This window comes from Gavia stellata, chromosome 2 (genome assembly GCF_030936135.1).
Source record: "Gavia stellata isolate bGavSte3 chromosome 2, bGavSte3.hap2, whole genome shotgun sequence".
NCBI classification, from domain to species: domain Eukaryota; kingdom Metazoa; phylum Chordata; class Aves; order Gaviiformes; family Gaviidae; genus Gavia; species Gavia stellata.
The window spans coordinates 97,299,346-97,324,951 of record NC_082595.1 but is presented as its reverse complement, the minus strand read 5'-3'; the positions used below and the strand labels follow the sequence as shown (position 1 = coordinate 97,324,951).

Sequence of the window (25,606 nt, the reverse complement as noted above, 5' to 3'; positions counted from 1 at the left end):
GTACGATTCTAAAAATTAAAGATGTGAGAGTAATGTTGCTAGAAGAGGAAGCCCGTTCTTTGCATCGTTCAAACAGTGTCGGTAAAAGGACCCTATTTCTTGCCCAGCTTTGCACCTTAGTGCTACTACAAATTTATCATATCTTTAGTGGATGTGTACAACTTAATATATTGCTCATCCAGTTGCATGTCAAGTCTTTACATTACACGTATGTTTCTGTGCTTCTGGAGTGGCTGCTAGGCAGATTTACCAGATTCGTCAAATCCAAAAGATCAAACAGTCTTTAAATTGTAAAAGCTCCTGTCCATAGCTGTCCTGGGCTGGATTTGACTACGTGTTCTGATACGCTGTGTTTCTGGCAGGCAACTAGACTGTGTCTTTCTCCATTACAAACTAAATGGAGTGCGTGAGCTGTCTTTATATCATTTAAAGAATACAACTCTTCTGTATGTAATTAGTGGTGTTTTTTTAAAATATATCCAGATAACTTCAAGGAAGAATGTAGAGTCTGCAGTCAGACAGTTAGAAAGAGAGAAGGCTCTTCTTCAGCATAAGAACACAGAATACCAGAGAAAAGCAGAACATGAAGCAGATAAGAAACGCAATTTGGAAAATGAGGGTACGTTGAACCATACTTGAAGGGTTCCGTTTTGATGTGGGCTTTTAAAAGATAAAATAAATTAATTATAGTTCAAATTTAAGCTTTTTCGTGACAGTAATTAACAATGTTGAATTGTTTTTGTTATAGTTAACAGTTTGAAAGACCAGCTTGAAGATTTAAAAAAGAGGAATCAGAACTCTCAAATATCCAATGAGAAAATCAATCAACTACAAAGACAGGCATGCCAACTTTATATATATTTTAAAATAATAGCTGTTTGAAGTACAGATTTTGTTAGTAGTGGAGGGAATTGAAATGTGTAATGGAAGTTTAAAAGCTGTTCTTACTTGTCATGCTTTGGTGTTCAAAAGTAACCTTAAAATACACTCCTTTTTATTTCTTTAATCCATAAAATCTAGTAGTAGAAATTCTGTAGTAGAAATGGTAGTTGTTATATTTTAATTGTTTCTGAAGTATGTTTTTATCAATCTTTAGTTGGATGAAGCCAATTCCTTGCTGCGGTCAGAGTCTGATACTGCAGCCAGGTTAAGGAAGAACCAGACAGAAAGCACAAAGCAAATCCAGCAGTTGGAAGCTAATAATAGAGAACTACAAGATAAGAACTGCCTGCTAGAGAATGCGAAACTCAAACTGGAGAAGGACTTTCTCAATCTTCAGTCAGCTCTAGAATCAGAAAGGAGAGATCGAAGTCATGGATCAGAGATTATCAGTGATTTACAAGGTACTTCTGCAAATCTTCTGAAGTTTAACCTTGCTTCTTGTTTCAGAAATAAAAATAGGTTTTGGTGAGGTTATCTAGTCACAATCTGAAGCTCAAATTAGTGTGCTGTTCTATGCAATGTTATGTAAGCGTGGACACACATTTAAGAGAAAATATGTGATAACATTTATAAAATGTTATTGATAACTTTTAAAATCGCCCCAAAGGGAGATGTTCTTAATAGTCAGAATTAGAAACTGTTACATTTGAAAAAATTTATCTCTTAAGTAGATAAAGTACATTCTTTTTTCACACACTGCCCAGCCTTATTGATGTTTTGGTCATTTTTAGGTCGAATATCTAGCCTCGAAGAAGAAGTAAAAAATGGAAAGAGTTCATTAGCCAAACTGGAAATGGAGAAGAGACAATTGCAGGAAAAACTTACAGATTTAGAAAAGGTAACAGCATTTCTAAGTGAACGTTGGTGTTACATACTTACGGAATTTTTAAATTTGTGCTTTTATTACTTGATACATGGAGACAAAATCTATGCAAAAAATAAGCCTTGTTTTCAGTGTTTATTCTTTTTCTTTGAATTTTTTGTTTATTGTTTTTGCAATTTGAGAAGGAGGGGAAGACATAATTTCCCTTATGATCATAATACATTATACTTCTAAAGTACATAGTAATGTACTCCAATGTGTAGCTTGACAGTGCAGTAGTAGCCTTCCATTTCACCTGTTGTTTTTTGTTTTTTAAACTCTCCATATTGCCAGAAACAAAAAAGCTTTGGATAATATTTTTTCCAACAACTTCGTCATTGAAACAAAAGTATTGAAAAAAATCTTCAATAAACTTATTCTTTGAGCTGCTCTTATTACAGAATGTTGGTTGTTAAGGCAGTAATTCTGTCATTGTTTGCAACTTCGTACAAATCATGTGTTTTTGGAGCATTTTGCCATCCACAGAAAAACGTTGGTAGAAATGAGTTCTCAGTTAGCTCCGTAGAGTCTGAGCTCTCTCTTCTACTCTTAGCATAGCTCCAAGCAGCGTGTTACTGTTGTTCGAAATTTTCTCTTTAATCTGATGTATTTAATATTTTATTTCAATGTAATTTTTTCTTTAACAGGAAAAGAGCAACATGGAAATAGATATGACATATAAATTCAAAGTTATGCAGCAGAACCTTGAACAAGAAGAAGCTGAACATAAAGCCACAAAAGCACGATTAGCAGACAAAAATAAGATTTATGAATCTATAGAGGAAGCAAAATCTGAAGCCATGAAAGGTATGTATTTGGACTAAGTTGGACTTAGGTGTAAATTATACAAAGTAGATAATACAATCTTTTGATGTTAGTAGAAACCTAAGTGTAGGATTTTTTCCTTGATTCCCCTGTTGTTTTTAAATATAATTAGTGTCGTAAAAATCAGTCGTAGTCCCTTTGTCCTTGCTTTGCTCGATTAAAGACACACTGATTTAGTCTCGGAGTAAAACACGTTTTCTGTCGCACATACCACTAATTCATTTTCTGTGCTAGTGTATTCTGAACTAATTTTTCTTAAATTTATATTACTAAAACTGCTTAAAACATTTTTGTTAAGAGCTTATTTGTGTTCTTACTGGGTGTACTCATACCTTTTTGTGTCTTCCTAAATAAAAGATGTCAGCAACTTACCAACTTAAATAAGTAGACCAGGTAGAGCTAGAAATAGCCAGGTCTTTTCTAGGCTTCCGTAGTCACCGTGCATATTCAGGTGCATCTCATGACAATTGAAATCTCTTGGAGAGAGGGATAATTACCAAATAATTCCAGAAGATGGCTCTTACTTTTGAATTAAGTGGCTTTTGTTTATTGCAGCTACTTAAAAAGCTGCCTACAGATCCTGTCCTTCCAGATGTTCAAAAGAAGCACAAATGATTCAGTAATAATGGCTGAATCACTTGGCATATCAGCTTCCCGAACAGCTTCAAGTCTTTAAATGATTGCAAATTATCGTAGTCAAAGCAACACTTCAGTAGATTTTAGATGGATTATTTTTAAAAATCCACCCTTTTATCCATCTCAGATGTATTGCAGATAAACTGGAAGTTCTCTTGAAGCTCAAAAGTAGGAAATAGCTATCAGTCAGGAATGCTTGCAAAAGCATTCTCTAGAAGTGGGTTTACTGGGAAAATTTTAATGAATAACTTTTCAGCAATCTTTCTCTTCAGTTTTAAAAGGTTAAACATGTTGCTTATTGTTAATATGGGATAGACCTTCTCCTCCCCTTGCCCTCCAAAATCCCCTGGTTTACACTGACTGATGTCTTAAATCTCTTGCTTCACAGAAATGGAGAAGAAACTTTTGGAAGAGAGAGCTTTAAAGCAGAAAGTAGAAAATCGGTTGTTAGAAGCCGAAAAGCAGCGCTCCATGTTGGACTGTGATCTCAAACAATCACAACAGAAAATCAATGAGCTCCTTAGGCAAAAGGATATACTAAATGAAAATGTAAGGAACAATGACAAAGGGAGTCTTGAGTGGAACCTGGTTTTCAGTGTCGTAATATTTTCTCTGTTACAGCTATATTTAGGAATGTTTGTGAAAGAAAATGGCAGCAACTTTTTCCTTCTCGGTATTTGGAGCTTTAAAAAGTCTACTTTACAGAGTGTGATTTTGTTTTTCTGAAATAGTTCAGTGTTACTCATCTTTAAAAGTTTTTCTTCAGGAATGTTAAAATGCTGTGATATTGACATGGAAAAACCAGCTTATTTATTGTGTGCTAATGCCTTTATTCAGGAAACAGCTTTGACTTATCAAAAGATGTGAGCGTGTTGTACAAAAGTGCAGAGGAAGTCAGTAAGAGACACTGCTTAAATGTTGTTTTCCTGTGTAGGTCTGTAAAATTCAGAGGTTTCTTTTTATTTTTCAGGTAAAAAACCTGACATTAAAAATAGAGCAAGAAACACAAAAGCGCTGTCTCACTCAAAATGACCTCAAGATGCAAACACAACAGGTCAACACCTTGAAAATGTCGGAGAAGCAGTTAAAACAGGAGAATAATCATCTTCAGGAAATCAAATTAAGTCTGGAAAAACAAAATAATGAACTCCGCAAGTACGCAGAGTTGCTCTGTATTTTTTGTAATACAGATTATGTATTGTTACTGATGTAATGTTACTGATTTGTAGTTATTTATTGGCAAAAGCTGAGAGCAATATTAATTTAAAGACATTTGCTGCACAGAATATGCTATTCTACAATGCAAAACTTAATTGTTTAAAATAATTTACAGTGACTCTAGTTGAGATTTGCCCTAGTGAATCAGCAATGTATAGATTTGTAGTAAAAGATGTTTGTCATCCTGAAAATCTTAAAAAAACACAGCTTAAAAACATGAGTGTGAGGACTTCGGAGAAACACTTATTTAATAGAAAGCCTAGGTACTTTCTTTTTTTTAAATTATGTAGGGCTTCAGTGAAGAGGAAAATTACTGGCATTATTAGTCCAGGAGAGCTTATTAGAATTGGAAATGAATACTAATTCAGAGCTGTGAAGCGTAACCATTGGAAATATCTAAAGATGTTTAAACACATCTGTTGGGCCTTCAAATAGGAGTTGGGTTAAATCCCTGCAGTTTTTCAAGGTCTTACAAGCAATATTTGCAGCTCATAATAAATAAATAACTATTTTTAAAATATTTTTTTTTTTTACGTAATTGTGAATGAAAAGACAAGTTTAGCACATATATCAGATGAATCTCATTCTTAGCTCCTTTTTGACTTCTGATGGCTTACCTCCTTGTGCTTTATCTTTTCTGTCAGCAAGATGCAGTTACTCGCCTAGAAGGTTGCTACATGTGATGGTTCTTGCAATGTGAAACACTGGCAGAAATCTTTATTCCTACATTACTGTTCTTTGTTATGAACTGACTATTTGACTTTCTGTTTTAATAACAGATGAATTAAAGAAATGATGTGTGTCAAAGAATACAGACATATTTTCACAGATTGAGCTCTAGCAAACAAGAGACCCAAAACGATCTGTCAGATCAGTGACTTTTTACATTGAAATAAGATTCTGGTGGTGGCTGTTTGCTTTATCAGTGTCTCTTACTGGTTAAACTATGTGACACTGTTGTAGTTACTGTGTTAACAGCATTAAACTGACTTCTTATTAATGCAGTTTTCTCAGCTGAACAAGTAAAAAAGAGAGCCGGTACCCAGAGGAAGCCTCAGGTTTAATTGCTGACCATACTTTGGTCAGGAAATGACTGAAGATCTTAAGAGTGTGAATGCTGTCTTCTCTATTTACTGGTTTGGAATATCTTCATATCTTTTCTTTTAAAGTATGTTATTTCTTTCTAGGGAACGTCAAGATGCAGATGGACAAATGAAAGAGCTTCAAGACCAACTTGAAGCTGAACAGTATTTCTCGGTATGTTTTATGCTGCTTTATTTTTATAGTAATCCGTTTACTAAGTACAATGTTAGCTTTTCTTCTTCCTCCTCAGCCATAGGCGTTTCACATCTCCAACCTAAAGCTAATCCTTTTTCTTGTGTCTGTCTTTTAGTCTTGTCTGCAGCCTTGTCATCACTCCATTTGCTTGATCACTGAGCAGTATGAAAGAGCTCGGTTAAGAAATGTCGCAGCTTTGGAAGGGAGTCCCACACATGGTTTAGAGGGAGGGAGGAGTCAAGCAGCTTATTTTTCCACAGTGTGAATAATTTTCTGCATGTTTCAAGCCTTTTGCATTCAGCATCTCTTCCATGCAGCATGGAAGAGAAGAGCTGTATTTTCAGAATCACATGGTGTGACAAAACACCTGCATTTAAGGCTTGGAAGGAAATTTTTGCATTACAGCCAAACTTGGTAGAGATCTGTGGTGGGTTGACCCTGGCTGGATGCCAGGTGCCCACCAAAGCCACTCTACCACGCCCCTCCTCAGCTGGACAGGGGACAGAAAAATACAACAAAAGGATCATGGGTCAGGGAGAGATCGCTCACCAATTACCGTCATGGGCAAAACAGACTCGACTTAGGGAAATTAACTTAATTTATTGCCAATCAAATCAGAGCAGGGTAATAAGAAATAAAAACTAAATTGTAAAATACCTTCCCCCCCACCCCTCCCTCCTTCCCAGGCTCAACTTCACTCCCGATTTCTCTATCTTCTCCCCCTGAGCAGTGCAGGGGGACGGGGAATAGGGGTTGTGGTCAGTTCATCACACGTTGTTTCTGCCGCTCCTTTGTCCTCCGGGGGAGGACTCCTCACACTCTTCCCCCTGCTCCAGTGTGGGGTTCCTCCCATGGGCTGCAGTTCTTCATGAACTGCTCCAGCATGGGTCCCTTCCATGGGGTGCAGTCCTTCAGGAACAGACTGCTCCAGTGTGGGTCCCCCGCGGGATCACAAGTCCTGCCAGCAAACCTGCTCCAGCGTGGGCTCCTCTCTCCACGGGTCTACAGGTCCTGCCAGGAGCCTGCTCCAGCACAGGCTTCCCGCAGGGTCACAGTCTCCTTCAGGTGCATCCACCTGCTCCGGCGTGGGGTATTCCAGGGGCTGCATGGGGACAGCCTTCCTCACCATGGTCTTCACCAGGGGCTGCAGGGGAATCTCTGCTCCGGCACCTGGAGCACCTCCTCCCCCTCCTTCTTCACTGACCTTGGTGTCTGCAGAGTTGTTTCTCTTGCATATTCTCACTCCTCTTTACGGCTGCAATTGCGCAGTAACTTTTTTCCCTTCTTAAATATGTTATCCCAGAGGCGCTACCACCATCGCACATTGGCTTGGCCTTGGCCAGTGGCAGGTCCATCTTGGAGCCGGCTGGCATTGGCGTTATGGGACACAGGGGAAGCTTCTAGCAGCTTCTCACAGAAGCCACCCCTGTAGCTCCCGCTGCTACCAAAACCTTGGCACGCACACCCGGTGCAAGATCTGTTGGGAGTGTTTGCTTTGTTGTGATTAGGTACAACAGAATAAATAGGTATTGTACTTAAAAATCATCACTAGCATATGGAGGTTAATTTATATTAACAGTGCACAGCCAGTTGCATTGCAGGTAGAGCCCGAAACACGTTTCAGAATTAAGGGAAACTTAAGATTTTACTGTGGTCTTTAGGTCAGAGAGGAGAAGGATTATCTGAATTTTTAGTAGATAAAAAAGTTTGACACGTTAAAGGAGAGAAAGGGAGAGTTGAGGTCAGTTGACTGCTGTAGATAGGCCAGAGACAGTCTGTCTTGAAATCCCTGCACTAAATGCAGTTGTAGTTGTCTGTCACTTTACTGGTGTACAGTCATTTGAGTGTACCAAGCAATATAATTTTTCTTTCATTTCCTCTAGAGCTCTAGATTTGTATCCATTTCACAAAAATTTGAATTTCAAATGCTTTTCTAATTTGTTTTTTCCCTTCCCCCTATACTTCTTTTTGCTCTTTAACTGTCATGTTGCTTTAATGGATTTGTATGGTTAAAATCTAAATTCTACCTACCTCCCTCCCTCTGACAAAGATATAAAATAGTAGAGAAAAATAAATTGCTTATTTTCATTGTTTCTGATACTTCTGATTTTTTATTGAATAGTCATATTCACATTGAGAGTCTCTTTAACAATATGCTTACAAACATATAAAAAGTATATCATACATCTATCCATTCAGAAATACAGAAGTTTAAAAAAATAAAAACAACCACAAAACCAAAAAAGTAAAATAACCAAAACATGTTTGGGAATGATGATGATGTTTAGTTAAATTTAGAGAAGGCATTGCACAATTATACTGTAATTGAATGTGTGATTCAAGAATTGCATACGGTGTCATCTTGTATCATTTTTTTGTGTACCTTCAAGCTACAACATGCAAGTCACGTCCTTTTCTATCCAACTTTGAATTCTAGACTCTGTACAAGACACAAGTTCGAGAACTTAAAGAAGAATGTGAGGAAAAGACCAAACTTTGTAAAGAAATACAGCAAAAGATACAAGAGTTACAGGATGAGAGGTAGATTTTACTAGTTTTGCTACTAATATATAAAAGATTAGGAATGCATTTTGTTGTTTTATTTTTTTTCTTACACTTCACTCCCCTCCCCAACCCCCCACCATAACCTCCCATTTTTTAAGTTAATAGAGTTAATAGTTGTATCAATAATTTGCAGAGATTCCTTGGCTGCTCAGCTAGAGATTACTTTGACAAAAGCAGACTCGGAACAACTTGCACGTTCCATTGCTGAAGAACAGTACTCTGATTTGGAGAAAGAGAAGATTATGAAAGAGCTGGAGATTAAAGAGATGATGGCTAGGCATAAACAGGAACTTACTGAGAAAGATGCCACCATAGCCTCTGTGAGTAATATGAATCATAATTTTGGTAGAGGTTTACATGGGCTTGAGTTTTATTTGCAGTTTGAGTTATCCATACTTAGAGGTAACTGATATACAAGTACATCTGACATTTAAAAAATATTTATTTTCTATGAATGAAATTTTAAAAATCTCATATCATGTTTTTTCCATGCATCTCTCTGATCGTTCTTTCTTCTCTGCCCCTACCCCTCTTACAGTTAGTCCTCTTATCCTTAATCCTGGTTTCACTCTGAAGCATTTTCTTCTGTCCTGTAATGCTTTCATATGCCAAATGTGTTTTGTTACATAGTCACATATACTTTTTTTTTGTAGTTGGAGGAAGCAAATAGGACACTAACTAGTGATGTGGCTAATCTTGCTAATGAGAAAGAAGAACTAAACAATAAACTGAAGGAAGTACAAGAACGTATGTATTCTCTGAACCAAATATAATTTAATTTGAAACCAGTTTCATTCTTTAATAATACTATTTTCTTCTGTAATGAGCTTTCATAGATTTTTTTTGTTTTAATTATCTTGCTACAGAAATTGCGAAGCTAAAAGAAGAAGAAGCAAATGTAGGAAATATTAAAGCACAATTTGAGAAACAGTTGTTGAATGAAAGAACATTGAAAACCCAGGTGAGCAAATGTAGCTAAATGAATGAAGAGATAGTGTTCATGAATCAAATAATTTTTAATAGAAAACTTTTCATGGTAAACTATCTATATATACTGTTAACACTTTATTCTTTTTTGCCCCTGAAACAAAATATATTGCTCTGTTTTACTGCTTCTACTAAGTAGACTTTCAGTGTAGTGAAACTGCATCCGCATGATTTATCATAGAGGAACTCCTAATCCAGATGTAGTCCACCAGCAAAAATCTTCATTTCAGTCAAATGAATTCATATTTTACTGGTTTCCATCTTGATTTATGTTCCTCTGTAAGTTCCATAGAACAGTGTATTTCTGATTAATCTGGATTGTTTTTTAGAACAAGTGGCATTTTAATCCAAAGATACATTTTGTGACTAGCTAATGGAAACGGAAGAGAATATTTAAATGAGTAGAAATGTTCAAAGCAAATGCTTGCTTAAAGTGAAAATAGCATCATTACCTTCTTCTCAATTTTGAGTAGTACATTGAATTAAAGCAACTTTATAGTACTGGATATTCAGGGGTTTTAGTCACAGTTAGATTAAAACTGTCCGGTCATGGATAGGAGAGAAGACTTTATTTCTTCACAATATAACTCTATGTATTTATTAGTATGTTTTTTGTTATTGTTTTTCTTCCTCATGGGAAGGCTGTGAATAAATTGGCTGAGATCATGAATCGGAAGGGTCCAGTCAAACGTGGAGCTGACACTGATGTACGGCGGAAGGAAAAGGAAAATAGGAAACTGCATATGGAACTGAAGTCTGAACGAGAAAAGTTGACCCAAATGATGATCAAATATCAAAAAGAAATCAATGAAATGCAGGCAGTAAGATCCTTTTGCAAATATAAACATTGATAGCATTTTCTGTAATTCTCATTGCATTGATACTGGCTTTAGGGTGGTGTACACAGTCTCTATTCCTGAATTTCCCATGACCAAAAGAAATACACAGTATATATATTGAGACTGGCTGCAAAGTGTGCATGATTTTCTACTTACATTTTCTCTGAGTAACTGAGTATTGAGATAATAAGAAATCTTGTAACGTATTCTTACAGCAAATAGCAGAAGAGAGTCAGATACGGATTGAACTCCAGATGACTCTGGACAGCAAAGACAGTGACATTGAACAGCTTCGTTCACAGCTACAGTCATTACACATTGGTCTAGACAACAGTAGCATAGGCAGTGGACCTGGAGATGCTGAGGCAGATGATGGATTCCCTGGTATGTTAATTTTCTTAATATTTCTGCATTAACTAGTTTTATTATCAGTGTTTTACCATAGAAGCTGAAGTATTAAATTAACACTTTGATATTCTATGGCTTTTCATCTTCAGGTGTTTCTACCATCTTATTAATGCTTTGATAGTGATCACTATCCACCTACTAACTAAATCTGTCCGTAATCATACTTCATCTTACGTTTATTTAAAGAAATTACTTTAAAAAATTCTATTGCACCCCATTAAAACTCAGTATTTTTTCCACTTTATTGTGGTGGTTACTCTGCAATTACTATGTTATGTGATGAAATGTAAAACTAATACTCTCTTCTTAGAGATTCTATTTTGACTTCTTTTCTACCTTTTTCCTCCTTTATGCTTTATATTTAGTCCATATCACTCAATCCCACACTATGGAATCCATGTCTTTTACCTACCAACACTCTTCTACCTCTGTCAGTATTGCCACTAAGCCTTCCAGTTCTCACATGCTTCTCGATTCTGATTCTGACTCAGAGGAAGAACCTTTGTCTTGTTCCCACAGCCCTACAGAAGTTGATAGCACAGGTGACATCCCTGAGAACTGTTTGGTTTTGTTCTTACTGTGTCCTTTTCTCTGTTTCAAAACTAACAGTATTAATACATTATTTAAAAAAAAAAAAAAAAAAAAATCTGGCAGTAAACACACTGCAGCGGCAGTAAACGTTGCCGTCAAAGACATGAAAACATTTGCATGAACAAATAACTGGCTTGTTTTTGCTAAATGTTTACAGATGCTTGCTGCCATTTATAAAACCACTGTTTTTATTAAAGCAATGTATAAATGAGCCTTATGGCCTTGTTTTCAAGGTAGCCTCTATCCAATATCTGCAGCTATCTATAAGACCCTAAGATACTGGATATCAAAAAGTCAAATCTTCGTGTTTAAGTGTGGAGACATCTAACTCCTCACCATCTCAACGTACATTACTTGCTCGTAGAAATTCAGTCTTCTGAGTATTACATTGTTTTGCCTTATTTTGAATCTTATATTTGTTTCTTGTATGGTAAGGCAAACAAATTTTATTCATTTTTCTAGATACCTAAAGCATGTAATGAAATTATATGGCTCTGGTAAAACAGCTTTGTTTTGCTAATTCTATATTCATTTTATATGACTACACATACACTGTGTTGAACAAAACGTCTGTTTAGTGTTCATGTCAGAGGTGGGGTTTTTTATTACATTCAAATTTCTGTATTTCATTTGAGGTTCCTTTAAAGTGTGAATACCTTTCCACTAAAGGCAAAACTTGTTTTGGAATAGTGACATTACTTCGTCATACTAGAGGAAAGAATAATGCATTTCCTCTATTTTACTCATTCTCTGTTTTTTACTGTGAGGCTTCTGATAAAAGAATTAATCCTTGTTAGCTGCTGTTGGGCTATCTGCATGGTTTTGCTTTGTTCTAAAGTAAAAATCATATCTAAACTAGGACTCTTTTCTGACATAATTACAACAGATTTGAGGTATGATGGTTGTGTTTTGTTGGTGTTTTCCCTCCTAGTGCTTATAAGCATGTACTGTGAAAATTTTGGAATATCCTGGCCTTTCTCTGATCTGTTAGTATAGAATGGATGCCAAAAATGAAGAAGTGTAACCAGAAACTCTCATCTTCTCCAATTTCATGTGATAGCATTAGAGATTACAAAGGAAAATAGGAAAAATATCAATGCATATTTTTTCACAACATTAACAAATGACACATGCTTCCTGGATATGGGGAAGGATTTTCTGCATCAGCATTATGCTTGCTACCCTTTGTATCAGTTGTAGTTGAAAGGAACAGAACAATTTAAAGTGGCACGTATGAAGCAAAATACACATTATAGAACTGCTTCAGGTACTTGGTTTGTATATTAAAATGTGTCATCAACAGCAATGCTTATAGAGCAGTGAACTTTGAAGACAGCGCATATCTGAATAAATAGCCTTTCTTCAATCTCTTTAGACAAAACGAGATTTCTATGAATATCTAATAACTATTTGTTATGCTATGTTAAACATGAGCAGGAGCTTGCACATGCCCTCTGATGAGAAAGAAAATAGCTCTTGCAATTTTGGAGCATGTTTATGCTCCTTTCATGGTTTTGTGTTTGTTAATGCTTATGGATTCAGTATTTTTGACTTGGAGGTTCTTCAGCAGCAGTAGAGGTTATCTGCTAGGGTAGGAAACTCATTGGGAAAATATTATTGCAATTGAGTAGTTCCTCTTAGTAAAACATAGGGGAAAGAAATGCTTGTATTAAGTGAATAGGGTCAAAGGCTATGCGATACTATGTATTACCAAGCCCTAGGAAAGTGTGATCCTGGTGAGCTTTTGGTTACTACTGAAATGTTTGTGTCAAACAACAGCTGAGCTGTTAATACTGTTGAAAAATCCAATCTGACTGACGTGCCAATATAATATGAAATATTGCAAGTGAGTGAAAGGGCAGCTGAATTTAGGCAAGGCCTAAGGATTAGCCAAAAATTACTTATTTTGGATTAAAAAGCCTAGGAGATTTAGGCAGAATTAGAAAAAAGAAAAATTGACAAAGCAAAAAATATGAATTAGAATACTAAACTTACGAAATTTTACCCAGCGTATAGAGGATATAGGTTATTGGTGGTGGTACTTCGCCTTTTTTTGCCTTGAACTGGATGTTGTGTGGTCTTCAGATGCTGTTTTAAAAGGTAAAGGTTGATAGACATAAGCATTTTAAGTCTTGACAAAATTACTAAAGGGAATGTGTGTGCTATAATTGCAAGTTTGCTCTTCCACTTCTTCCTCATGCCTACTACTTTTTTGTGATTGCTTTGTTGGTTATTGGCTGTATTCAGGAATACACTATTTAATTTATTCCTGAACATTTAGTGTGATAAACTTTGCAAGACCTTGTAGTTTTCAATAGTTCATGTTCTTATGTTTGCTCTGTTGCTTTATTCTTTATTATTGATCTTTGATAACTATTTTAAAATGCACAGCAGTCTCAAAAATAATGTGTTGTGAATATTTATATTCTTTAATAGATACCTTTTTTTCAGAATCAAGATTGGAAGGCTGGCTATCACTACCTGTTAGAAATAACACTAAAAAATTTGGATGGGTTAAAAAGGTAAGAAAACCAGATTTTTGATCTTGTTTCATGTGTATTCTGGATTTTAAACTTACTGCAGGTTTTCAACACTTTAATTGTTCTTTGATGTATGTTCTTTCATTGCTTAAATGTATAAAATATGTTAGCTGGTATAGCTATGTCTGAGAGGAGCAGGTTAAGACAATTGTAATAGGTTAAGACACTTTTTGTCCAGCCAGAGGTGAGAATGGCCATTCATAATTTTGAAACTTTTGTACATTCAGCCATAAGCATTCCCAGCAGTATTATGTAGCTGGAATTCAGCAGAGTCTGGAAGCAGATGCCCTTTATGCATTCTTTATTTGGGAAATAAAACTAGCAACTACTCGTCTGCCTTGTGCAGCCTTGACTTGTTTACTGCTTTTCAGTAGCCTCTTTGATGGGTCTTTGCCCAAAGTTAACTACACAGTTTCATACCAGTTCACTTACTGCTCAGTCAAACTGTTCATTGTGGACAAAATTCTGGAAGTAGGAGATCTTCTAGGTAACTACCTTTTTAATGAAAATTGCTATCAGTGCTGAGAAATATAGCGGTGGTCTTTGTGACTATGATCCCTATTAGTTGCCAACTGCACATGTAAAATAGGCATCATAATATGACAGTTGCTCTCACTACCAGTCCAAGTAAAACAGAAATGAAAAACTTTTCTCTTACTTTCTTCCAGACATTCATATTTATCTCTTCATAGGTGCTTAAATCTGTTTAAATATCAATTAATCTGATAACATAAATTGATTTATCAGGTAATCAGAATTTTGTTTGTTGTGCAATGAACTTATTGGCAAATCATGGACTTAGAATACAGTACTATTATTGTCCATTTAGCTACCATATAATAAAACTGTAGAAAAATATTGCTGTGACATCTGTGGTAATTGCTGTGACATCTTTGACATCTGTGATGAGTTTGATTAAAACGCATATTTCATCCTTTGCTGTCTCTTAACAGTATGTAATTGTAAGCAGTAAGAAGATCCTGTTCTATGACAGTGAACAAGATAAAGAACAATCTAATCCCTATATGGTATTAGATATAGAGTAAGTATTATTATGTGAGATTCGTTCTTCTGATATGTAGGTGAACTTTGTTGGAAAGACTTTGGCAAAAGGCCTTTTGAGGTCCAGTCTGGGAGCGCAATGTCAAATGGGGCATACTTTTGCAATTTGAGCTACAGAGTTGGGAGCTTAAGTATTATCCATTGTAGGCAGTGGTGTAGCAGTAGTGTGGTGCTCAGTCCGATACAGGTAGCTCTAGTAAGTTCTGATATAACTGAACTGCTTCCACTAGCTCAGTTAGACCTACCTCACATACACATTGTCGCAAAAAAAACATTAAGAAAACTGTAGCGGAGAGGCGATAATTTTCAGTGTTTCTACATTGTCACTTACAACATATCCTTATGGGTGGGTTGTATAGTTAATTTATTTTCTTAATAAATACAGAATGTGCATATTCAGAGGTTGGAGCGTGGGGAGAGGATTGTGTTAGAAAGCTACCAGCAGTCGTTAAAAGTCACGTGATGGTTTTTCAGTGCTGTCATTTTTTTTTTGCAAATACAGCTGGATACTTGTGGCTTCTTTTTATTTAGGGTTTTTGGAATTTCATGTGCAGGATTGAAAGATAGGACTTTAATCAAGTGATTAGAAATTTGTACTGACAAATCTTTAATGGCTGTAAGTCTTAATGTGGTATGTTTTATCCTAACTTAGTCTGTCAGTTTAAATTTATCCTTTTGGTAACATTAATTTTTGTCCTTATTGAAATAATTTCCTGTAGCAAACTCTTCCATGTCCGACCAGTCACTCAGACTGATGTGTACAGAGCAGACTCGAAGGAAATACCTAGGATATTCCAGGTATTCAGTAATAAATTAATGTTTCTAATGTAACAAGGATGGTATTTCACACATTGTCAAACATATTTTCATAACTTTGTCTAATGGAATATTCACTAAAAAAAGAACTTGAAAAAGATCCCCTCCATTGTATTTCCTCAATCTTTCTACTTAATTACTCTGAATTTCCCTTTTGTTGTATAGGAGTACTGAGATTATTTTGCTTTGATTTTAGATTCTATACGCTAATGAAGGGGAGAGCAAAAAGGAACAGGAATTTCCCGTGGAGCCTATGGGAGAGAAGTCAAATTACATTTGTCACAAAGGACATGAGTTTATACCTACTCTTTATCACTTTCCAACCAATTGTGAAGCTTGTATGAAGCCACTGTGGCATATGTTTAAACCTCCTCCTGCTCTAGAATGTCGCCGTTGCCATATCAAATGTCACAAAGATCACATGGATAAAAAAGAAGAGATTATAGCACCTTGCAAAGGTAAATAGCAGGTATTTGAATATGCATATAGTCACTGGAGTCACAGGGCGTTGTAATAGATCAGAGGATTCTAGTAGTGGTCTGACACCAACTAAACATAGACAGGTAGGTTTTTCTTTTATTAGTATGTAGCCGTCGGAACCTTTCTAAAGGTGTCTACATGAGGATCAGCTCACTGCTGTGAGCCAATATATGTACATACCTGCTCTGTTGTCAGCATCATGCAGTAAAGCATGGTCATTGTGTGTGTTGTGCTGGATTGCTATATGAAACAATAGTGTGTGTTAAAAATAGATGATACTCAGTGAAGTTTACGCCTTGTGACTGAGGTTACATAGTTTCTTGGGCTCAGGCACACCTCTTTGTGTTACCCTTCCGTGTTTTTTTTTCCATGTGAGTGTGTATCTTCCGCAGTACTAAGTTGTTACCCTCTAAATGTAAGGAGGAGGCACTGTCAGCAACCAGGAAACAAAGTTTGGCAAAATCTGGTTCACTTTGCTTTTGATTCCTCTGCTGATTTCTCTTTGTGTTGACTGTGAGAGCATGGTAATCTGACAACTAATTTTTGATGTGGGGACATGTTTAGAATAATGTCAATACACAATTTTAAAATAAAAATTCTTATTACAGTGTACTATGATATTTCAACGGCAAAGAATCTACTACTGTTAGCTAATTCTACGGAAGAACAGCAAAAATGGGTGAGCCGACTGGTGAAAAAAATACCCAAGAAGCCTCCAGCACCAGACCCCTTTGCTCGATCTTCTCCCAGAACTTCCATGAAGGTACAGCCAAACCAGTCCATCAGACGACCAAGTCGACAGCTTCCTCCAAACAAACCAAGGTGACACAAGAGCTGCTATTTAGTTTATTGTTTTAAACAGTTCACTACAATTAATGTCGTATATGTTGATGAGGACAGTTGACCACAAATGTTGTTGACTACTGACATGTGATCTAGCATGTCATCTTATATAAACCTCAGTTATACGAAGAGCCACTATGTTTGTTTCCTTGTATAAAGGACCTTGCTTTACCTGTTAGTTAACCCTACCGTACTGATAATGTATCCTATGGTTCTTACGTGTAATAGGCAGAACTTGTAGCATCATCTGTAGCCTAATGGTTCCTGTGAACTGGCAGCTGGTAGGGAAAATGGGGTTGAACTAGGCAAAGGGTCAGTGAGAGGGTTGTGAAGATGTAAAAAAAGAAAAGAAAAAAGAAAAAAAGGTTTAACAGTTTTCAAGATGGCCACTACTGTACCTGATTTGAAGTTGAGCAATGAAGTTGTGGTTCTGTTGAACCTTCGAGAGAATAGGTGCCTTCAAAAAGCAGTTTAGAAGGCCTTACGCATAGCAAAAGACTACATGTCTTTTGTTTCTTACTGCTTGGTTTTGAGGCGTGCATTTGAATTCCTGCCCTGCTCTAAGGTTAAATACCTGATTGCAGGTTTGCATGTTAGAGTGTGTTTCATCTGACCAAATGTATCTATGTCTGACTCCATTTACAGTTGATACTTAGGAAGAGTTGTTTTCAGGATCCATGTCTTCCTAGTGTAGAAAAGGAGCGTACAGCATGTTTTTGGGCACCTACAGTGAAAAGCTAGTTCAGATGAATCTCACTGTTGCATCTCTGCCCGTGCACGTTCCACAGTGCGGAGCCCATTGCTGCAGCGGTAGACACCTGTCTGAGCATTACTTGCACTTTTTGCAAGAGAGCAGGAAGATGGGAAGTGGGGGATCACCATTTGGTCAAGTACCTGGAGCACTTACCAAAGGGTGAGAGAATCGGTTTCAATTCCTCATTCAGCCTGGAAGGACTCATGCTCATGTCTCATGATTCCTAAAAGAATAGTCTTAGTCAGGTTCCTCTGATTTGGGAAAAAAATGCCCATACAAAAACCAGTAGTCTATTACTGGATCAGTTTTAAGGGGCAAAATCCTATACTGTATTGTGGAAGTGATAGCATTCTGCAGGTAGTGCTTATATGATTGCACAGTACAGAGTTTCTCAGATTTTTGGGTTTCCTTTTTTCGTCACCTAGAGTACTAGCTAATACTTGGTTATATCAGTCCCCGATTGTTGACAGCCTGTGAAAAGTTTGGTGTGACTTGTTTTGTTTGTTGCAGTATTCCAGCAGCAATGGGCAGTTCAGCAAAGGCTTAACATTTTTCCCCAGAGAGGTAATTTGGCAGTGGCTAGGCGGTATTGCTCTCCTTGTTTCTGTGACCAGACTGCCAACAATATCTAAGCTGGCTGGCTGAAAACTGGGTTGCGTGAGTTGCTGGAGTTACAGTGGGGAATGCAGTGTAAGCACGCTCTTACTGTGATGCTGCTGTTATCCCAAAACAGCCTTACACTAAGAAGAGTTAGATCTTTAAAAAATACTGGTATTTTAATGTGTGGAAATGTGTAGTGAAAAGACTCAACTTAATTTCACTTCCCTCCTAACTTCCTGACAGTGTGATTTTTTGTGATTTACTTTACAGATTTTGAAAGAAAGTCTGACCTCATAATTTGCATTTTAAATAATTTAGATTTTTTTATTATAACCATGAAAGTAAAAACTTCTTTAATTACTACTTAGGGACTGATTATTGAAGGGTTTCTTTGTGCAAAACTAACCAAAATATCAATGATGGGATTGAAGCATGAATCAAGGAAACGTTCATGACAACTTGGGGAACAAGTAAAATGCTTTTCTTCTATATAGTGTTTACAATCTAATTCATTATTTTTGTTCTGTTTCTTATTGTTGACCTATAAACGGTATATTATAAATTCTGATTCTTCTTCGACAGCTGTTCTTAAGTGCTCATAAAATAATTTTTCTCCTTATAATACCCTTCTTTCAGTCTCCGTGATGTTTTTTACAAAATGTTTTCATAACACAGTATTTACTCTTACCCGTCTTTTTAGTTGTGGTCCTCCTCTAGTCCGAATCAGTCTTTGGTGATTTTTTTTCTACCTGTATATTTTTCTATCTGTGTATTTTGTAATGGTGGGAAAAGGAGGAGGACGAACGTTTTCATGTGTAAACCATTTTATTTTTGCAATTAAACTTTCCAAGTTAGCTTTGCAAATGTACCTAACAGATGGAAAAGTGTAGTTCTGTGAGGTCATCTGACCCATCACCTTACTAATGCAGGTTTGTCAAACCAGTGGAAATTTGTATGTATTTAAACACTTTTAATTATAAACCACATACTTATAAATTACTGTAACTGCTATGGCAAATTAATATCTGACTGGTACCTCTATGAGGCTTTTGTGCAAGGGCTTACCTTATGGAATAATAAATTTTCTGTTAGGAACTTTATGAAGAATGAGGGTCCAGTTGCCAGTTAAATCTGGGGACTGAGCGGCTGGCGACAAGCTGGGGATGAGCCAGCAGTCGGATCTGGCAGGCTCTGGGACTGCACCGAGAGGAGCACAGCCAGACGATTGAGGGAAGAGATTATCATCCTCTGAGGGAAGAGATGGGCCCCCAAATTTAAGCCAGACATTGACAAACTAGGGAACGTCCAGCGGAGGCCACCAGGATGGTCAGAGCAGAGGTTTGAGGGAGCTGGGCTTTCTCAACCTGGATGAAGGACAGCTCCAGTGGGGTTTCATAGCAGCCTGCCCTTGGCTGTGGGGAGGGTATTAAGGAGATGGAGCCAAGCTCTTCAGTGCTGCATGGTGGGAGGGTGAGAGACAAGGGGCTCAGTTGAACCAAGAGAGATTCCAACTGGATAGAAGAAAAAGCCAACGCAAACGGCTAGGCAGGGAGGCAGTTTGGGTGGGGCTGGACAGGCTCCATCCCCTGGAGGCTTTCAAGACCTGACAGGACAAAGCCTTGAGCAGCCTGGGCTGGCCTTGTAGCTGACCCTGCTTTGAGCAGGAGATTGGGCTCAGAGACCTCCTGAGGTGCCTTCCAACCTGCATGGTCCTGTGAATGCTGTCCCTGCTAGGAATTTCACACAGTGATTCTTTCTCCGGGGTTTTCATGGCTGTTATTCTTCGTGATGATTTAAGAAAGGGCAAACCAGTTTCTAATAGAGACCATACAGTTTCTGCTTATAGCCATTCAATTGGATTGTGCTGAAAGGATAATTCCAAATTGAAAAAAATCAACTTTCATATATTTTAATGTCTAATAAATTCTTCAAGTGTTTTAGAAATTACAATAGCCGTAGTTTATAATAAATGAATATTGAGCCTTTTCAGGGATATATTACATTTAAAAGTGTAAAAACTTTAAAACTGGAAAACCCAAAAAAACCCAGAAACCCATTTCATTTAAAGCACGTGATTTAACTATATTAAGCACTGTAGCATGTTTTAGTTAAAACACACTGAACTCTGTTAGGTAAGGTTTCTTTTGAGCCAACGGTGTGCCCAGGTGGCCAAGAAGGCCAACGGCATCCTGGCCTGTATCAGAAAGAGTGTGGCCAGCTGGAGCAGGGAGGTGATGGTGCCCCTGTACTCGGCGCTGGTGAGGCCGCACCTCGAATACTGTGTTCGGTTTTGGGCCCCTCACTACAAGAAGGACATCCAGGTGCTGGAGCATGTCCAGAGAAGGGCGACGAAGCTGGTGAGGGGTCTGGAGCATGTGTCATATGAGGAGCGGCTGAGGGAACTGGGGTTGTTCAGTCTGGAGAAGAGGAGGCTGAGGGGAGACCTCATCGCTCTCTACAATTACCTGAAAGGAGGTTGCAGAGAGGTGGGTGTTGGTCTCTTCTCCCAAGTGACGAGTGATAGAACGAGAGGAAATGGCCTCAAGTTGCACCAGGGGAGGTTCAGGCTGGATATTAGGAAAAATTTCTTTACTGAGAGAGTGGTGAGACACTGGAATAAACTGCCCAGGGAGGTGGTGGAGTCGCCCTCACTGGAGGCGTTCAAGGAGCGTGTGGATGAGGCATTGTGGGACATGGTTTAATGGGCATGGTGGTGTTAGCTGATGGTTGGACTTGATGATCTTACAGGTCTTTTCCAGCCTTAGTGATTCTGTGATTCTATCTCTGCCTGCTATGGTTGGCAAATAATCCTGATTTAAAATCCATTGAGCTCACTGGAGAGATGACTAGACTGGGTTTCATTTCTTGCAGTTATAGCAGTTGAGAAGTTAGTACTTAAGAGACTTGTCCAAGACCATCCTTTGATAACCACAGAAAGAGATGAATGCCTCTAGACAATGATTCATCCCATTCCAAAATAAATGCCTAAAATAGGTGAAATGACTCATTCACTGATAAGGTTTGCAGGCAGCAATGCCTAGAGAACAAGTTGCTATACCCTCTTTTTTGGCATTGCTTAGCTTTAAATAATGAGCTACAGAATATAGTGTAATCCCACTGTATTTGGGATATAATACAATCCTACTGTATTTGTAAATTCAGATTACACTATTTTATTTGATGTTCTATTCAGCAATCAAAATTGCTTGATTTTATTGGAAAAATTGTTAGCCCTGTGTTATTGTCTGGAAAGGAATAGCAGGAGAGCATAAAACTGCACCTCAGTCAACAAGAACAGCAGCAAAACAGAAAGTAGCTAATTCTATGAAATGTACATGTTGGTCTTTCCTGCTGAATTTTTTTTGGGAAAAAATCAATATGGTAAGTGTTCTACAGAATTGAATTATTTGTGAGATAAATTTCCAATGAATACAATATTCCTGGCTTACATGGACACTAACTGAATCTTCATACTCTATGACAGACGAAGGAAGGAACCCACCTGCCTTAACACAGTCTTTTATATAAAAGGGTTTAGTGATAACAAATGGAATTTTGAAGTCTTTTATAGAAGTGTGACACACATTAAACATCCAACCCTCCTGTTGCAGATTACTTGATCTGGCTTTTAAGGACTGGGATTGGTCATTTGATGATGTTGATGATATTGATGGTGATGATGATGACGATGTTTTTGATTTCTGAAGAAGTATAAGGGGTAAATCTAAAGAGCGAGGAATGGATTTGTTTGCCTTTGAATACAGCATGCTATGTTGGATTTTGTTTCTCAAAGCAGAGAAAATACAAGATCTCATTTTAATATTTTAAAAGCAAAAATGAGATTCTGTTCATGATGTCAATGAATTTTTGGAAGAGTCATTTTCGTTAAAACGATGTTGTTGCCTTTGTCAGTGTTTTTATTTTTCTAAGTTTAGATCTTTATTCAAAATTCATGTCTGCCTGCCTGAAAAGAAAGTATTTCCTGTTGTAAGAGCAGTTGCTCATCTATAGTGCTAATACTGCTAGCCTCTGCAGATAATTTTTGAAGGCTAGAAGGGAGATTGTAGCAGTTGGATGTTTAGCTGAAACAGAATTGGTCTTTACAAATACTTTTCATTTTTAAGCTTTTAACATAAACTGACTGGTCTATGGCTAGCAGACATGAAATCACCGGAGTTCTGCATTTTGCTTTTCTACCTGTGTTATGAAGTGAATTGAACTTGGCTTTCCTTTGCAGTGCTGTGCTTTTTGGGTACCTAACCATGCAATTGAAAACTACGTAAACAAATGGGCTTTGCAGCTTCTGTGATATAGTTTCCTTGACTGCCTTAAAAAAGATACAGCCTTTTTATTGATCTAATTTGTCCTCTGCCTTACTTAAATATGCAGTGTGAATGTACTGGAAATTGTGATAACTCTTTTATAGTTCTCAATGTTTAATCATTTTACATGTTTATGCAATGTTATATTTACACAGAAAAGAACCCAAAATGTTAAATTCCTAAGAATTCTTTTAAATAGTACGTAAGGTGTGTCTCAGCCTTATAAAAGAATGGGCAATGATAGCAGCAGTAGGGCTGTACCTCAGCTGTGTACTCGGTTAACTGAGATACCAGCTCTTGTAGAATTTAACTGGTTTGGTGTTTACAGTGACAAGCGTTACGTTAATTAAATATACTGCATCTTTATGTATTAAAAGCTTACAAATGACTGATCTTTTAGAAGCGACTATTACATTGTGCACATTGTACTTTACCCTCATATGTAACAAGGGGGTTTAATTGATTTGGGATCATTATGCATAAAGATGTATTATACTTAAGTAATGATGCTGTTGATGCAAAGGAATGACGCTTCTCCCAAGTATGCTGCTGAGCCCATCTTAAATGAAGACTTTGAGGAAGTATATTGTTGTCAGATTTACATTTGTTGCATTTACTGACCAAACTTCCTGCTTCTTTTTCAGCTAACTGCTTTCCATGAATGCAGACACAATTCAAGGTGATCATTTTCTTCCCATTACAGCAAGACTGAAACATATCCCAAAATATATTAAAAATATATATTTTCCTGAGAGATTGTGCTATATATATCAGAGGTTTACATTTTTGCTGCAATATAAATTACTAATCTCTGAGGGTTTTCCTGTATTCTCCTGAGTGACTGATCAAATGAGGAATGGTTGGTAAATAGTAAAAGGATATGTTAGGTAACCTTTTAAACTCTGTTCCACAAAAGCTTTCTTGGCAAGACACATACACTACATTTCATAAAAGGATCCAGAGGAATGAATATTAAAATGGAAGAAACTGACTTTTCAGCTTTCATAAAGATGCCACCAGCATGTCTGCAAGAAGAACAGGAGGAAGATCCACCATAGTGATATAGACTGCATCTGTAAGAAGTGACCATTATACTGTGTATATATATTGTACTGTAATACTGCAAGAGGGTTTTAAAAATCTTTCCACTTTATTTTTTTATGCTTATTAATCAGATACCGTTACTTATTGCAGTTGCAACTATGCACTTGTATAAAGCCATAATGTTGAAGTTTATATCATTCATATACGTCTATCAAAAGCTGCATGTCAGTGTTCAGCAGCTAGTATAAGTTTGAAGTATATACTAGTTTCAGCTACGTCATCATGGGCAGTCCTGTTTTACCTGTCTACTTGCCTTAATTTAATTTTTTTTCAAGTTTTTTGCCCATTCTCTATTTAAGGAAAAAAGAAGGTTTACCAGCTCTTAGGATGCAATTTTGCTTTGTGGCAGAAAAAATAGTGCACTATTTTTACACCTAGTAAGTATATCAATGTCAGCCTATTTTGAATGTATATTGACTGGTTTTAAGGGTGGAGAAGTGTTGGTTACAGAAACAATGTCTGGTACCATTGGAATTACTACACCCTTTGCTTGTACATGTAACTGCTCATCCAGCCCTTTTTACAAACCTCAATATTAGTTATTGACTTATATTAACCCTCATTAAGTGCTATGAAACTTCATTTTGCCTTGTTTTTGCATACTCTCCTAGATGTGTTTTTTATTTCTGGAAAAAAAAAAAAAAGAATCTGTGACTATTTTTACATTTCACAACACAATATCCAAGGACTGTCACAAACTTTAAGAAAAGTAAAACATACTGTAGATGTATTTTAAAATTTTAAATCTGGTTCTCTAGCACATAGCTGTAGGCATAGATAAATATTTCAGAAGTGTGTTTTGAGAACTGATAGCTGGGAAATAAAGGGCCTCAGAGGCACTTAATCTGACTTTTTTTTAACTTGGAGCTGTACAAAAAAGTATAATTTATGTGGGCTCATTCATGATGTGTTCATAATTATCCCAGAAAATGCATGTTTTATACAACTACAGTATGTGAAGTTAAACATATTGATAGTAAAAAATGTAGTCTCCTATTTGGTCTCTTTATATATATAAATATATATATATTTAAAAAATATATATATATAAAAATATTGTGTGGGAGTGCAGTAATTTAAAATATGATCTAACACTTCAATGAAGGAGGACATTTCACTTTAAAATTTTGTTTGTTTGTTTGTTTTTTTTAAAGAGTGTTGAAATGTTTGGAAGGATAGGACCATGATTTATTTAACACTATCATGAAAGGTGGACTTGGAAACACTGAAATACTGAAAATGAATAAATATATTTACATTTTGTAACCTCTACTACAGTTCAACTTAACAGAGCCAGAATGTGTTCAGTCTTCTATTTATGCACTCGCAAAGTAAAATGTTGTTTGTGGGTTCTTAAATTCAAAACTAAAACTTTCATATCGTTGCTGTTAGGTATTATAACCCAGTGCACAGCTACAGTGGTTTTTTCCCCTGCTTGTTTTGATTTACAGAAGTACGGTATATTTTTAGGTAATGCAGATTTGCATAGAGTACAACATTAAAATGTATACAGTAAAACTGTTTCCATTCACTGAATGCATAAATATTTTATATATATATATATATATATAAAAAATGTTACATTGTGGGAAGTTCTATCCTTTTCTGAATTGGAGAATATTATATATATATTTTTAAATAAACTATTTGAGTAAGGTGAAATAGTTCCTGAACTTGAGAAGCTGGTAATTAATCGAAATATTTATATAGGCAACTACTGCAACAGATATGGGAAAGGCAAGGGTTGCTCAAAAGGAAGCCAGGCAAAGGCTATGTGTGGAGGAAGGGCAGGCTCCAAGGGAGGTGTTTTGGCAGGCCATCAGGTGCTGGGGCTGGATCTGTTGCACTTTCTCTCCTTGGCTTGCCCTCATTTACTGTGAATCCCTGGAGCCCTGTTAAGCCTGACATTTTAAGAAATGTACTGTATTATCGTA

General features: G+C 36.8%; 1 protein-coding gene across 3 annotated transcripts in view; it reads left to right on the top strand.

Moving 5' to 3' along the window:
- The window catches only part of ROCK2 (Rho associated coiled-coil containing protein kinase 2), a 106,799-nt gene extending 81,517 nt beyond the window's left edge, over positions 1-25,282 (top strand). For 2 of the 3 annotated variants that reach the window (XM_059835863.1, XM_059835865.1), the window contains 20 exons: positions 484-619; positions 749-840; positions 1,097-1,343; positions 1,674-1,780; positions 2,452-2,611; positions 3,654-3,814; positions 4,236-4,420; positions 5,671-5,740; positions 8,199-8,302; positions 8,460-8,646; positions 8,980-9,073; positions 9,193-9,287; positions 9,955-10,134; positions 10,368-10,536; positions 13,603-13,673; positions 14,645-14,733; positions 15,473-15,551; positions 15,766-16,027; positions 16,658-16,871; positions 23,213-25,282. In XM_059835863.1, the coding sequence (XP_059691846.1) occupies positions 484-619; positions 749-840; positions 1,097-1,343; positions 1,674-1,780; positions 2,452-2,611; positions 3,654-3,814; positions 4,236-4,420; positions 5,671-5,740; positions 8,199-8,302; positions 8,460-8,646; positions 8,980-9,073; positions 9,193-9,287; positions 9,955-10,134; positions 10,368-10,536; positions 13,603-13,673; positions 14,645-14,733; positions 15,473-15,551; positions 15,766-16,027; positions 16,658-16,871; positions 23,213-23,216 (2,706 nt within the window). In that variant the 3' untranslated portion in view covers positions 23,217-25,282. Of the gene's footprint in view, positions 1-483; positions 620-748; positions 841-1,096; positions 1,344-1,673; positions 1,781-2,451; positions 2,612-3,653; positions 3,815-4,235; positions 4,421-5,670; positions 5,741-8,198; positions 8,303-8,459; positions 8,647-8,979; positions 9,074-9,192; positions 9,288-9,954; positions 10,135-10,367; positions 10,537-13,587; positions 13,674-14,644; positions 14,734-15,472; positions 15,552-15,765; positions 16,028-16,657; positions 16,872-23,212 lie in introns of all 3 variants that reach the window. The other variant, XM_059835864.1, reaches the window with a different exon arrangement.
- The last annotated feature ends 324 nt before the right edge of the window (positions 25,283-25,606 follow it).